Source organism: Alligator mississippiensis, chromosome 1 (genome assembly GCF_030867095.1).
Source record: "Alligator mississippiensis isolate rAllMis1 chromosome 1, rAllMis1, whole genome shotgun sequence".
Classification (NCBI taxonomy): domain Eukaryota; kingdom Metazoa; phylum Chordata; order Crocodylia; family Alligatoridae; genus Alligator; species Alligator mississippiensis.
The window spans coordinates 440,995,238-441,010,147 of NC_081824.1; the positions used below are offsets into that span (position 1 = coordinate 440,995,238).

General features: G+C 44.5%; 1 protein-coding gene across 1 annotated transcript in view; it reads right to left on the minus strand.

Moving 5' to 3' along the window:
* DYNC2H1 (dynein cytoplasmic 2 heavy chain 1) overlaps nucleotides 1–14,910 on the minus strand; it is a 430,672-nt gene that overhangs the window by 301,441 nt on the left and 114,321 nt on the right. The window contains exons 55-59 of the mRNA XM_006271584.4: nucleotides 14,279–14,416; nucleotides 8,936–9,049; nucleotides 1,701–1,861; nucleotides 952–1,075; nucleotides 43–164 (exon numbers count right to left, since the gene is read on the minus strand). Of these exons, the coding sequence (XP_006271646.1) occupies nucleotides 43–164; nucleotides 952–1,075; nucleotides 1,701–1,861; nucleotides 8,936–9,049; nucleotides 14,279–14,416 (659 nt within the window). The remainder of the gene's footprint in view (nucleotides 1–42; nucleotides 165–951; nucleotides 1,076–1,700; nucleotides 1,862–8,935; nucleotides 9,050–14,278; nucleotides 14,417–14,910) is intronic.

Below are 14,910 nucleotides of genomic sequence, written 5' to 3' on the forward strand. Positions count from 1 at the left end.
TGAAATTCTGAAAAATTGCAAGGTAAAGCGTGTATTACTCACGCCTGCAATCCTGCCTGTTCTTTTTCCAGAGGTTGAATTCGTTCCAGGACATAGGAATACTTGACATTGGCCTTAACCCAGGCTGCTAATGGAGCAGCTGCAGCACTGGCTCGTTTAGCATTCTGAAAATGTAATAGACATTATTTTTGAAAGGTCCTTATTAAATGTCACACACAAAAACACAGGTGTGCTATACTATATTGGAGACTACCAATATTGGCCATCTGACTCAGAAACTGATCTTTCAAATGAAAGGTATTAAATTGTTATAAGAAGAGATTATATCTTAGGCCTTTATTCTGCACTAAGAACAGAGTGGGTATGGAGCCCCACTGAAGTCAAGGAGTTCTATGTGAGTGCAGAGTAGATAACACTACACTTCTTTTCTTTGCAAAGCAGGGACTTCTTCCTTTTAGAAAAGAAGGAACTAAAGTTACAGAATTCCTCTATAAAATTACTGCTGGCTTGATCATTGTTCAATGATTTCACATTAGTCCCTTTTGTTAATTAAAACTAGAGGGAAGAGTTTGACTTCAGGGGGACCAGCAGAAGCAGCTTGTTATAGTTCCATAGGCCAGAGCTGTGTGACTCTGCAACCTTGAGACTGCCCTGACATAAGGTCTCTGAGGTCTTCACTACCCCATAACATCATTTCTCACCCATCCCTGCCCCACATTGAACAAAATCCCTTATACTAATGACCTGAGGAAAAAGCACCAAAGCCACCACTGGCAAATGTTCTCTCTCTGCTGGCAAAGAGGTCCCGTGTAAAAAAAAAAATCTTCTACTATTTCCCATCACCAATAAAACAACTTGGAGCTACTTATAAAGCACAAAGCATGCTGCTTATAAAGCTGGTACACTGAAGAATCTAGTCAATTTTTTAATGTAATACAATAAGCGTGTTACCTTTGGATCAAAAGATGCCTTGTTTTTGGATAGGAGCTCTTCTACGCTCTCTCTTATTTCCTTTGGAATGTAACGGGCATCAAAGGTTGCAATATCTTCTCTCACTCCTCTTTTGGCAAGGAAACTATAAATAGTAATAGCATTAAATTGAATAAAGAAGCATTGATAATAAAGTTAAAAGACCCTCTATAAAACTAGGATCATTTAAAGAGTACTTTGCTGGAAACTTATCAGTTCTAGCCATAACTAGAAATATCTTATTATGAATGGAACTGTTTTCATTCAAGAGCATTAGGAATTGTGGAAATGGACAGAAGATGCATGTACATTAGTGTTATAGTATTACACCAATGAAAAAAATGAAGCAATTAGATGGCAAAAGCCTCTAAACTAGAGTAGCTTTGCCCAGTCTGGTTTAACTTAATCTGCTGTAGAATTATTCCATAAAGTATCAGAGGTAAAACTCCACCAGTGTAAATTGTATCAGTGTAGGTGTCAAGTATTTGCATGTATCCCAGGGTAGTCATTTGCTAAAGGCAAATGGCTACCTCTGGATAATGACACACTTGTCCTTTCTTGAGCAATGTGTAATTCTCATTGTTTACAAAACTGATGCAAGTTACACAAGGGTCTGTTCTGGTTTGTCCATTCCCATGATGCGAACCTTTTGCAAAAATGCAACAGGAAATATCTGTCATTACAGATTAACATTCCTGTATTAACAAAATAAATAAAAAATGTTAACTTACCTCTTCATGCTTACCCATGATGTATCAAAAATCCCCATTAGTCGTAAAACACCCTCTAGTATGTCTCTGATTATATCTGGGGGTACTCGTAGTGACCGGATTTCTGACAAGGACTCAGGCTTTATATTTCCAACCGCTAATTTAGCTTCATTAACCAGCGGCTATCAAAAAAAACCCACCCAAAAACATAATTGTTATATCCACTGGAGAAAATAGACCATTTTTGTCCTCTGTTTTTAAAGAACTTTCCTTTGTGTTTCACCTTTTTATTTACTTCATTATAGCTAATGATCTTTAACTTGCATTCACTTGTGCAAAAGTAATTTTATAAAAGCTAACCAGAAAGCATTTATCAACCAAAATAATTGATTTGGATGTTATACAACATGTATAATGACCTGGAAGATGGGATGCAGTGCACAATCAGCAAGCTGGGGGGAATAGTAGATACACTGGAGGATAGGGATAGAATTCAAAAAGACCTAGACAAATTGAAGGATTAGACCAAAAGAAAACTCATGAAGTTCAATAAAGACGTGCAAAGTCCTAAACTGAAGAAAAAACAATCCTATGTCCCAGTACAGACTGGGAACTGACTGGTTAAGCTTCAACTCTGCAGAAAAGGACCTAGGGATTACAATGGACATATGGAATATGAGCCAACAGTGTGCCCTTGTTAAGAAGAAGGCTAATGGCATACTGGCCTGCTTTAATAGGAGGACTGCAAGCAGGTCAAGGGAAGTGATTATTCCCATCTATTCAGCACTGGTGAGGCTACATCTGGAGTACTGTGTCCAGTTTTGGGCTCTCCACTACAGAAAGGATGTAGACCACAGGTTAGCAACATTTTTGGGCAAAGTTCAAAAAACACCCACAACTTCAACTTGTAAGATATTGCCATGCCAGGGGCAGATGGCAAGGGAGCTATAGGGACCCCATCCTTGTTGTGGCAGCACAGCACTGTCCCCTTCCCCAAGGTGCGAGTCAAGCAAAATGTTTTCACGTGCCACACACTGGCACGCATGCCGAGGGTTGCCTACCTCTGCTACAGACAAATTGGAGAAAGAGCACCTGAGGACAACAAAAATAGTTAGGGGGACTGGGGCACATGACTTTTGAGGAGAGGCTGAGGAAACTGGGCTCATTTAGCCTGGAGAAAAGAAGACTGAGGGGGGATTTAATAGCAGCCTTCAACTACCTAAAGGGGGGTTCCAAAGAGGATGGAGCAAGACTGTTCTCAGTGGTGGCACAAAACAGAACAAGGAGCACTGGGCTCAAGTTGCAGTAAGGGAAGTTTAGGTTCGATATTAGGAAAAACTCTCACTAGGAGGGTAGATAAGCACTGAAACAGCTTACCCAGTGAAATTGTGGAATCTCCATCCTTGGAGGGTTTTAAGACCTGGCTAGACAAAGCCTTGGGTGGGATGATCTAGTTGGGGATGGTCCAGATTTGAGCAGGGGGTTGGACTAGAGAGTGAGGTCCCTTCCAGCCCTAATTTTCTATGATTCAATAATTCTATGTTATAATCTTGCTGTTCTCTTCTTTTTATGCTCCTCAGTTTTATAAATAATATATATAATTAGATAAACAATGCATAACAAATAATTGCCATATTTACTCATACACCATGTCCCCCTGGATAAAACACAGGTCCTATTTTCAGAAGGCAAAGTAAAAAAAGCAACATTTTTCCTGCCAGCAGAATAAACACAGGCAGCTGCAGTAGGAGGTAAATACTTGTGGCTACTCCATTAACCTCTCAGTTGCTAGCTAGCTTTGGACAATTTTTCCATCAGCAGCAGCGTTTGCAGCAGCAAAGTCTGGCCTAGCAGCAACTTGAGAGTATGCATTTAATAAAGTGAAATGTGGGAACAGGGGAGGAAAGGGACATGCTGAAGGGACCCCCATAGAGTAGCCCCTTCTTTGCTCCAGGAGAAGCTTCTGCTGAAGAAGCTGCTATTACCATATGTTCTTGCTTAACATGTGCATCCCATTTATCAGCAGCTAATATTTGGAAAAGGTGTGTATGGTATACAAGAAATTATGGTACTATCTAAATTCATACACCATGTAAACCACAAATGGTACAGGCAGCTGTGTGACATGTGAGACCTGGGAGCTCAGTAAAGACAGGCGCTGGAATAGAAGCCGAGGGGCTTGAGCCTACTACCCAGTGCAGTAAAGCAGAGGAAGCAAGGTGCTGCAAGAAGTGGCAGGTGTCACTGCCAAGAATCAAGTTAACCCTTCCCTGGTTTTGCAGCTAATGCCAAATTAAGGGCTTGGAATCTTCATTCACTATATAAAACTGTAGCACTTGTGGGACCTGGAAGAGTTAACCTGGCTCTTGGCAGTGACACCTCCTCTCACAGCAGCGTCTTGCCCCCACTAGGCTCCGCACAAGCAGCAGCTCATAGATTCATAGATGTTAGGGTCGGAAGGGACCTCAGTAGATCATCGAGTCCGACCCCCTGCATAAGCAGGAAAGAGTGCTGGGTCTAGATGACCCCAGCTAGATACTCATCTAACCTCCTCTTGAAGACCCCCAGGGTAGGGGAGAGCACCACCTCCCTTGGGAGCCCGTTCCAGACCTTGGCCACTCGAACTGTGAAGAAGTTCTTCCTAATGTCCAATCTAAATCTGCTCTCTGCTAGCTTGTGGCCATTATTTCTTGTAACCCCCGGGGGCGCCTTGGTGAATAAATACTCACCAATTCCCTTCTGTGCCCCCGTGATGAACTTAAAGGCAGCCACAAGGTCGCCTCTCAACCTTCTCTTGCGGAGGCTGAAAAGGTCCAGTTTCTCTAGTCTCTCCTCGTAGGGCTTGGTCTGCAGGCCCTTGACCATACGAGTTGCCCTTCTCTGGACCCTCTCCAGGTTATCCGCATCCTTCTTGAAGTGTGGCACCCAGAATTGCATGCAGTACTCCAACTGCGGTCTGACCAGCGCCCGATAGAGGGGAAGTATCACCTCCTTGGACCTATTCGTCATGCATCTGCTGATGCACGATAAAGTGCCATTGGCTTTTTTGATGGCTTCGTCACACTGCCGGCTCATGTTTATATTGGAGTCCACTAGGACTCCAAGATCCCTTTCCACCTCTGTGCCACCCAGCAGGTCATTCCCTAGGATGTAGGTGTGCTGGACATTTTTCCTCCCTAGGTGCAGCACTTTGCATTTCTCCTTGTTGAACTGCATCCTGTTGTTTTCTGCCCACTTGTCCAACCTATCCAGGTCTGCCTGCAGCTGTTCCCTGCCCTCCGGCGTGTCCACTTCTCCCCGTAGCTTTGTGTCATCTGCAAACTTGGACAGAGTACATTTCACTCCCTCGTCCAAGTCACTGATGAAGACATTAAAGAGTATCAGTCCAAGGACCGAGCCCTGCGGGACCCCACTACCCACACCCTTCCAGGTCGAGACCGACCCATCCATCACGACTCTCTGGGTGCGGCCCTCTAGCCAATTCGCCACCCACTGGACTCTGTAGTCATCCACGTCACAACCTCTTAATTTGTTCACCAGTATGGGGTGGGATACCATATCGAAGGCCTTCTTGAAGTCTAAGTATACGACATCTACCCCTACTCCTGTGTCCAGGCGTTTCGTAACCTGGTCATAGAAAGAGACTAGATTGGTCAGGCACGATCTGCCCGCCACAAACCCATGCTAGTTTCCCCTCAGCATAATTTGCCCTGCTGGGCTCTCACAAATGTGAGCCTTGATAATTTTTTCAAAGACTTTACCAAGGATGGAGGTGAGATTGACTGGCCTATAGTTGCCCGGGTCCTCCTTCCTCCCCTTTTTGAAAATGGGGACCACGTTAGCCCTTTTCCAGTCCTCCGGGACTTGACCCGTGCGCCACGAGCGTTCGAATATTCCCACTAGTGGCTCTGCAATGATGTCGGCCAGTGCCTTCAGCACCCTTGGATGGAGCTCATCCGGGCCTGCCGACTTAAAGGCATCCAGTTCTTCCAAGTGACTCTGCACCATCTCAGGATCTACGTATGGAAGTCTGGGGCCTTGCTGCTGCCTCTACAACCCCAGTGAGAGACTTGTCGTGTCCCTCACTTAGGAACACTGAGGCAAAGAACTCATTGAGGAGTTCAGCCTTGTCCCCCCTGTCTGTCACCAATTGTTTCTGCCCATTTAGCAGGGGTCCTATTCCTCCCTGGGCCTTCCTTTTACTCCCAATATAGCTAAAAAACAATTTCTTGTTGTCTTTTACTTGGGTTGCCATCCTCAGTTCCATGGTAGCTTTGGCCTGCCTAACTGCCTCCCTACAAGCACGAGCAGAGGAGGTATATTCATCTTTAGTGATCTCACCTTGTTTCCACTTTTTATGTGCTCCCCTTTTGGCCCTTAGGCTGCCCTGGATTTCTCTGGTCAGCCATGGAAGCCTCCTGGCCCCTTTCCCTCTTTTGCCTCGCTCGGGGATCGTCTTGCTTTGTGCCCGAAGGATCGTTTCCTTAAGGCACAGCCACCCTTCTTGGGCTCCCATCCCTTCAAAACTCCTACTCTGCAGTGCGTCCTTGACTAATCGCCTGAGTTCATTGAGATCAGCTTTCCTAAAGTCTAGCACTTTCACCCTACTAGTTACCTTACCCACTCGACGTCTCATGGTTCCCTGCCTCCATTCTAGAGCCTCAGGGTGCAAACTCCATAAGGTACACCTCTGGGGGTGGGGCTGGTGATCACAGAAGCACTGAAGGCAGGGGTTAAATTGTAGCAAAAAGGTTGGCCACCACTACAGGCAGGCACCACTGCTTCAGGCTCATGTGCCACAAAAAGGCATCTCTTCATGTCTAAGTGAGCCAGATGATAAAAGCTAACCAAAATTGTAGCCCCACAAATGGAGTGAGGATGCAGAAGTAAATTGTCATATCAAAGGATTATAAAGCTTGCAAATCCTTCCTATGAAGCAGGTGCATGAAAAGGGACTGAACCTGCAGTTCTGTTCCACAGCTAATGCAGGGCTGTACTTTACCAGCACAATGAAATCTCAGGTATTATTTCATATAATAGAATAATTAAATTCTTAGAATTTTACTCCTAGAAATATTCTCCTTCGTATTAGTTCTAAAATGTCTGCATAAGGGTGTCTATTCAAACTAAAGAGATTTACTCAAAGAAAATATCTCCCAATTACCTCCCAAACACATCCATGATTCAGAATATGAAGCTTCTCTATTGCTTTGATGACTGCACTGCCCCTTAGACATCTAACTGTAAACTGGCTTTTTATACAATACAACTTCAGCCTAAAATAGCAAAATGGTTTATTTCATAATTAAGTACTAATTGCAAAATAAACCTTCATTCAAATATCTCTGTATTTTAAGCTAATTGTATCAAACCTATCAAGTTCTTAGCTCTAAGGAAGGATGATATATTTGGAGGAACAAAAGTAGTTCATATATACACCTATGTGAATATACAGTAAAAGCCACATTATCTGGCACCTCAGAAACTGGCACGCTCCATTAACCGGCACACCGGTTGACACGGCAAAAGCAAAACTGGAAGTGCCCAACATGGCACTTCCGGTTCCACTGAGCTTCCACAGCACGGGAAAAAGCAGCCTGAGTGGGGCCCTCCTCTCTGTCCCCTGGCACACAGACAGCAGGGAGGGGCGGTGGCTCACCGGATGCAGCAGCCGGAACAGGCAAAGACGCCTGTTTGGGCCTCTCGGGTAACCAGCATATTAAATTATCTGGCACCCCCCCATTCCCCAGGAGTGCTGGGTAACAGAGCTTTTGCTATACATGGATTGTTACTGTCAGGAGGATAGAAGGAACAAGGTAGGAAACTAAAGGCTCCTATCCACCTGCGCAGAGCCTGTTCTGATGTGCTGGAAGCCCATCACGTTGGAGCAGGCTCGATTAATAAAGTCTGCTTTGATGACTGCACTGCCCCTTAGACATCTAACTGTAAACTGGCTTTTTATACAATACAACTTCAGCCTAAAATAGCAAAATGGTTTATTTCATAATTAAGTACTAATTGCAAAATAAACCTTCATTCAAATATCTCTGTATTTTAAGCTAATTGTATCAAACCTATCAAGTTCTTAGCTCTAAGGAAGGATGATATATTTGGAGGAACAAAAGTAGTTCATATATACACCTATGTGAATATACAGTAAAAGCCACATTATCTGGCACCTCAGAAACTGGCACGCTCCATTAACCGGCACACCGGTTGACACGGCAAAAGCAAAACTGGAAGTGCCCAACATGGCACTTCCGGTTCCACTGAGCTTCCACAGCACGGGAAAAAGCAGCCTGAGTGGGGCCCTCCTCTCTGTCCCCTGGCACACAGACAGCAGGGAGGGGCGGTGGCTCACCGGATGCAGCAGCCGGAACAGGCAAAGACGCCTGTTTGGGCCTCTCGGGTAACCAGCATATTAAATTATCTGGCACCCCCCCATTCCCCAGGAGTGCTGGGTAACAGAGCTTTTGCTATACATGGATTGTTACTGTCAGGAGGATAGAAGGAACAAGGTAGGAAACTAAAGGCTCCTATCCACCTGCGCAGAGCCTGTTCTGATGTGCTGGAAGCCCATCACGTTGGAGCAGGCTCGATTAATAAAGTCTGCTGGAGCACAGAAATTGATGCACTACCGCAGCCTTCCCCGCATCACATGCCTCAGCGTCCCTGCGCATCTCCATGCTGATAAAACGGTGGAGAAAAACCTCGAAATAAAACACGTTCGATGAGCTTTAGTTCAAAGCATCCGACCACCATTTTTCAGCTCAGGGATGCTGATACACGATGCGCACGTGCTTTTAATTAATGCAGCTTGCTAATTCAAGCACTCGGCACCACATCCTACAGCACATGTAAAAATGCCCTACATGTCAAATACATTTGATATGTATTTGGAGAAAAACAAACATTCTTGCACATCAACAGAATTCTTCTACTAAGCTCCAATTAATAACATCTATCCAGACCCATTTCAGGGAGTCAGCATAGGGGTAGCAACTGAAAGTATGGTTTGCCTGAGAAATCATTATTTTACAGAAAGCAAAAAGAAAATGGATCGGCTTGAAACCCCCAAATTGCAAACTGAGTGGGCAAGGCTGGCCCCTAGAATAACCTAAACACATTTTTGCATATAAATTTGAGAGAAAATAAATATGAAATGCTCTAGTGAGTTTTCTAGAGTCATCTTGCAGAGTAGCATTGCAGTCCAAGTTAAATAAGGCTTATCTCTTTATATTTTTATCAGTTCTCACCTGAACCTCTTTTAGTTCGTCATCAATCTGTCTTTTCCTTTCTTCGATTTCTGCAGCTTCTTCTGCTATTTTGTGCTTTATTTTTTCCATTTCCGTTTTTTGCTCACTTGCATTCTGTAAGAGGAGAAAGGCAAACTTCATTTTCCAAACTTGATCATATGGTACTATTGTATCTTCCTTATAGCTTTGATATACCTAGAACTCTGTATAGAGAGAATATATACATAAAGGCCTCTCCTGTGGCTGAAGGGCCTGGGTCATGAGCCAGTAACAGAAAAGCTGGCAGTTCAAGTATTACTCAGAGAGGTGGTGGAAGCTCCATCCTTGGAGGTTTCCAAGACCTGGCTAGACAAAGCTTTGGCTGCAATGATCTAGCTGGGAATGGTCCTGTGTGGCAGGGCACAGGTTGTGCCTACCACTTTAAGGGCTTGAGCAGGTTGCAGATCAGCCTGCAGGTGGGAACAGACCCAGTCAGGAGGGTCACGTGGCACCCAGGAGGCTGCCTGATTGGTGTAGGGATAAGCAGTCAGGGCATAAGACAGGCCCTGAGAGCAGAACTGGGCAGTTGCAACTCAGGAGCTGAAGGGTGAACATCTCCTGGCCAGAGATCTGCTGCTCCCAGAACACCTGGAGATCAAGAGTAGGAACTATGGGGATAGAGGGGGTTCCTAGGCCTGGGTAATGACCTAAAACTACACCCTGCTGGATCTGGATGGTGTGGTGGAACTGCCTATGGCAGGGCAGTCTCCAGACACACACATGCCTCCCTAGTGAAATGCGAGTACAAGGCGCCAGAAAGCCACAGCCCCCTCTGTCTTGTGGGTGACTCAGTAGAGGGGCAAGTCTAGGGGAGCACACCCTGACAGAAAAGCACAGAGCCAAAGCCCATGGAGTGGGGCCTGAGGCCCAAGAAGCATAAGCGCAGAAGCCCCAGTGAGGGGGTGTTGTGCGAGCTGGAGGCTGTGAGGAGTAGGGTCCATGGGGGCCTGAAGGACTGAGCATAGGCTGGCCAGAGTAGAGGCCCAGTAAGGGATAGAGAGAGAGAGTGAGCCCAGTGAGGGCAGAACAGTGGGCCCAGGAGGGGTTCAGAGTAACTATGTGGTCCATGAGCTCAGAAGTCGGACCTGTATGAGAGTGAGGGCTAGCTGCCAAGAACCTACCCAGGGAACCTCGACTGGCCATTGCTGGGGCCAGGTCCATGAGGGTTGAAGGGCCAGAGCGCCCACTGTGAGGGACAGCTAGAGCCAGCTACTTGGAGTCCCAACTGGCCTTAGGCAAGGCCAGGGCCTGTGAGGCCAAAGGTCCCAGAGTGGGGCCACTGCTAAGAGGGAAAGGGGCTTAGCAGGGGTTGCAGCCCCGGATGATGGCGGAGATTAAGCTGCCTGAGTAGGAGGGATCCAGAGTGGGGTCTAAATGTTAGTCTAGAATATAGTGAGGCTCACTGTGGGACCAGAGCCATATAGTGATGCCATCTGTGAGGCATGGGACACAATGTAGGGGCAGGACGGAGCCATGTATTATGCCCTTGGCATCAGGGTATTAAATGAGCAGCCTCCTGCCTAGAAAAAACTACTTCTAAGTTACATCAAAGGCATGGCAGGAAAGTCAGGTGGGCAGACTGCCCTAGATAGGTGAGTAGGCCAATGACTGGACCAGCCTTGAGACGGTCCAAGCCTGCTTTGAGCAGGGGGTTGGACTAGATGACCTCCTGAGGTCACTTCCAACCTTAACTTTCTATGATTCTAAGTCTTTATTCTAAAGTGTGCATGTGTGCGCGCGCGTGTGTGTGTGTGTGTCTCTCTCTCCCCTGTCTCTTACATCAAACATAATTTACCTGTCTTCCACAGTCCTTTCTGACCATCTTTTCTATCCTACACCATTCACTATCAAGATAACTCCTCCCTGTTCAACCCTTGATGTCAACATCCATTGTCTATTTGTTACATTTTCAAATAAGAACCTTTAAGCTTTCACCCACAGCAACACTCATATTTGGAAAGAATTCCACATAAATATCAGGAAACTACCTAATAATCCTCTTTTAAAATCCTCCTTAAAATCCACCTTTTTTATTATTCTCACAAAAAATGGCAATAGTTATAATGCTTGTGTGCTAAGACCACTGGCTATTATGATAACCAATACAATCTCACTGATTTTTAAATTCCACAACCTGTATGTATTCATCTGGTATCTCTGGTCTTATACCTAGACCGTAAGCTTTTGGGGACAGGAACCATCATTTTGTTATCAGCTTGTATACTACCTAACATTATGGGCTATGAGCTATGAGTAGATCTTTCAGGTAATACAAACAATAAATAATGAAACTGTAGTCTATTTCACAGCTGCTAAGTAAACAGCTCCCTTTGAAGTACACTGCACCTTTAATATCAGGCCTAAAATATATATACCCTACAAATGTTATAAATAAATATGGTAGCATAGCTTAATAAGGACGATAAGTTTTAGGAAGGAGAACAAGAATGAAACACCTGTTAAATTACCATGGTTTAATATCTACTAACTTCAGAATAAAATAAACAGCTGAAGAAGTTATAAAAAATCAGTTTGAAATGCAGCAAGTATTTTTCAATAAGTATAATCTGTAATTTAATATTTAAATATAATGAAATACAGGCAAGCTAAAAATGACCAAACACCACAAGTGAGGAAGTTATTAAAAATTATAAAATGTGTATTCATCTAAAGAAATAACAATCTTACTGACATTTAAGAGAATTTAAAATTGATTCCTCTAAGTCAGGGGCGGGCAGTTATTTTGGGCAGCAGGCATCCAGCCCCCAGGCTGCATTTTGCTCACCCCTGCTCTAAGTCCTAAAGCTTCTAACAGGTGGCCAGCCTGTTAGGGAAAAGAACTTCCTACTTAACTTTCAAATTAAGTTTTAAAAGAATGCTCATCTTAGCTCATCTTCAGATGAAGTATTCAGAAAGAATTGTGGCTGAAGAGCAGAGATTCTGAGGTGAACACAGATTTCTATATTCTATTGCAGGTATGGGCAAAGTCCAGCCCATAGGCCAGATTGGGCCCATTGCAGACTCCATTTCCCAGCAGTTCCTGCCTGTGTTACTCCAGCCAGTCTCCAGAGACCCCAGGAGAGGTGGGGCTGTGACAGTGCAGGGCTGTGATGGCCCTGCACTCCCTGGGTCTTCATGGAGACCAGCCCAAGTGTGCAGGCAGGGGCTGCTGGGAACTGAAATCCAGCCACCGGCCAGATCCACCATTTTGCCCACCCCTGCTCTATTTCCTGGCTAAATACCATAAATCTTACTAAATAAGGCCATTTTTTAAAGGTTCCTAATAGGATCTACTCTAATATTCATAAGCCTCATTTTATCCTCTATTTAAGCTACATTTTGTCCTAAACCAGTTCAAACCGATAAAGGCCCACTAAGGCTACGGACAGACATTACACAAAACTGGTTTAAGTGATCAGAAACTGATTTAAACCTGTAACAGAGCATAAGCTCAGTGCACATAAATCAGTTTCAAAATGACTGAAACTGGTTTAAGATAAACCTGGTTGAATGTAGTGTCAAACAGCTGATTTGGGTCAAACCGGTTGATAGAACTTCTGTCCCAGACCCCTTCCTGGTTTAAATTAAATCAGAGTCCTCCAGCATCACAGATGCTTTGCAGCCCTGGGCTGGGCTGGGCTTTCTGCTCCAGAGAGCAGGTCTGGCCCTGCCCCTCTCCTCCATAGCTGCAAGGAGTTGGTAGACTGCAGGCACAACAGCTTCCACCTAGCTTCCCCCTTCCCTACTCCCCTCCCCCTCGTTATTCGCTGCTCAAGCAGAGATCCACCCTTTCTTCTCTCCCCTCTCCCACAGTAGGAACCCTAGCAGGCATGTGTTATCCTAGCTAATGCTGGGGGGGGTGTGTGTGTGTGTGTGTGTGTGTGTGATTTCACTGGGACAGAACAGAGGCAGACAGGACAGTGTCCCCTTAGGTCTTTTGGGAGTTAATCAACAGATGAGCTGCTAATGTCCTGTTCTTTCCTTGGAAAAAGCTGTTTAAAAGCCTGAACTAATGAGAGAGGCTTTTGTTGTCTTGATGGGCTCCTAAACGTTGTGTTATCAACTCTCTGCTGGCTCTTTGTCTGCAAACCTGACAGACAAATATGAAGAAGCAGGGAAAGGGAGGTTGAAAAGCTCAGTACCATCAACAGATGCATGTGCTGCACATCTCCATTTTGCCTCAGAGTGCTAACCGGGGGCTGTGGTCTGGCAACACTCCTGCCCTTTGAGCAGCAAGCCAGAAAAAGCCTGGGACTGTGCAGGCAGGGTGGGGATTTACTCCCCTCCCTAATCAGAGCATCCTGCCAGGGCCTGGCCATGCCCCCCCATCAGCTCAGCTCTATGGAAGGGAAGTGAGGGCTGCTCTGGCACGCCCTCCCCACCCAGCTTCTAGCCTGAGCTACTGCAGACATGTGCCTGGATTTCTTGATTTAAAAGTAAATGTCTATCCACCTGCAAATCAGTTCAAGCTCTGCAATTTAGACTAACCTGCAAAGATTGAATCAATTCAGGCTGAGGCTTTTTGAATGCCTGTCCCTAGCCTAAATGTAAAGTGCTCCGAACAACCTTTAGCCTACTTCTTTTAACCTGTCTTCTAAAATCATTCTCACCTCTGACTTTGTCTCACTTTCTCATTTCCTCTGCTTCTTCTGCTCTTAGCCAAACTTTGGTTAAGCAAATCCAAGCAAATGCTAGATCATATTGCCATTATGCAGCTTAGGCCCTATTATAGTCTGTTGGGATGGAAGACATATCACCCTTTCTCTGGGTAACAGGGACACAGAAAGCCAGGTCTCTTTCTCCTGGAACAAGTGCCATAGCCAATCAAATAAAAAATTCTTTACATTCCTACTTTCTACTACCTGGAGAAGAATCACAGAAGTAATTTACAAAACTTGGCACTTGGACTATCGCATATAAAACAGTAGAACGCGTTGAAAAAAATTACACTTATTTTGGCTAATACTACAAATAAATTAGTTAAATACAATGATATGGTGGATGTTTCAGGCTGATCTGCAGTAATGAATACTAGTCCTATACAGACATTAGATTGTTATCCTCCCTGCACACTATATGGTTGACCCACATGTTGCTCAAATTCCATTTTAACCTCTGTCTCATTGCTAATTTAAACAAATTTGAAGGCCCATGCATATTTCTATACTGCTGCTTTTAAATAATATCAACTTTGTACCCCTCAACCTGAAGCTTCACACAAGAAAATGCATGAAAACCATTTACAGAAAAAAACAAAAAGGTTTTTTTTCCCCCATTTTAGCTTCTCTCATGACTCCACATTACCTGCATAGACACTGTTATTTCCTGGAGGGCAGCATCAGCCTCATCTTGCTTAGTTTTGAGCAACACGCTTTGTTCTCCAGCTTTTCTGTTTAGTTCATCGACAAGGGCTTTGGCTTCATTCAGTTTAGACACTCCTGCCTATGAATGTTTTTTAAAATACCTGGTTAGTAACAGCTAATAGACAAAGTTCAAACTTCTATCATCAGACAGATTGATAATGATAATGATACTAAAATTTCAAAATGATTCAGACTGACAAATTGTTCATTTAAAATGTCTTAATGATTAGGGGTACATAGTTCCCACTAAAGTCAGCAGAAGTCTAGTCATGAATTTTCTGGGATCTTATTGGGCTCATAGGCCACAATGACCAAGTGACCTTGTTGAAGTGACAATAAGTGCCACCCATAGCCAAAATTTAGGCATGCACCTCTAATACTGAAATTCACAAACCTCAGTTAAGTAGCTACCTTCTTCTACCTTAAAGGAAGACAATAGACATTTGGGAGAGGCATTCACAAGAGCCAGTACAGTAAGCAGGAGATGCAAAGATCAATCATTAAGTGGAAAAAAGGGTGATCTGAAATTTGATTCTCCTGATCTTAGATATCCAGTAAACAATTCCCACAGCC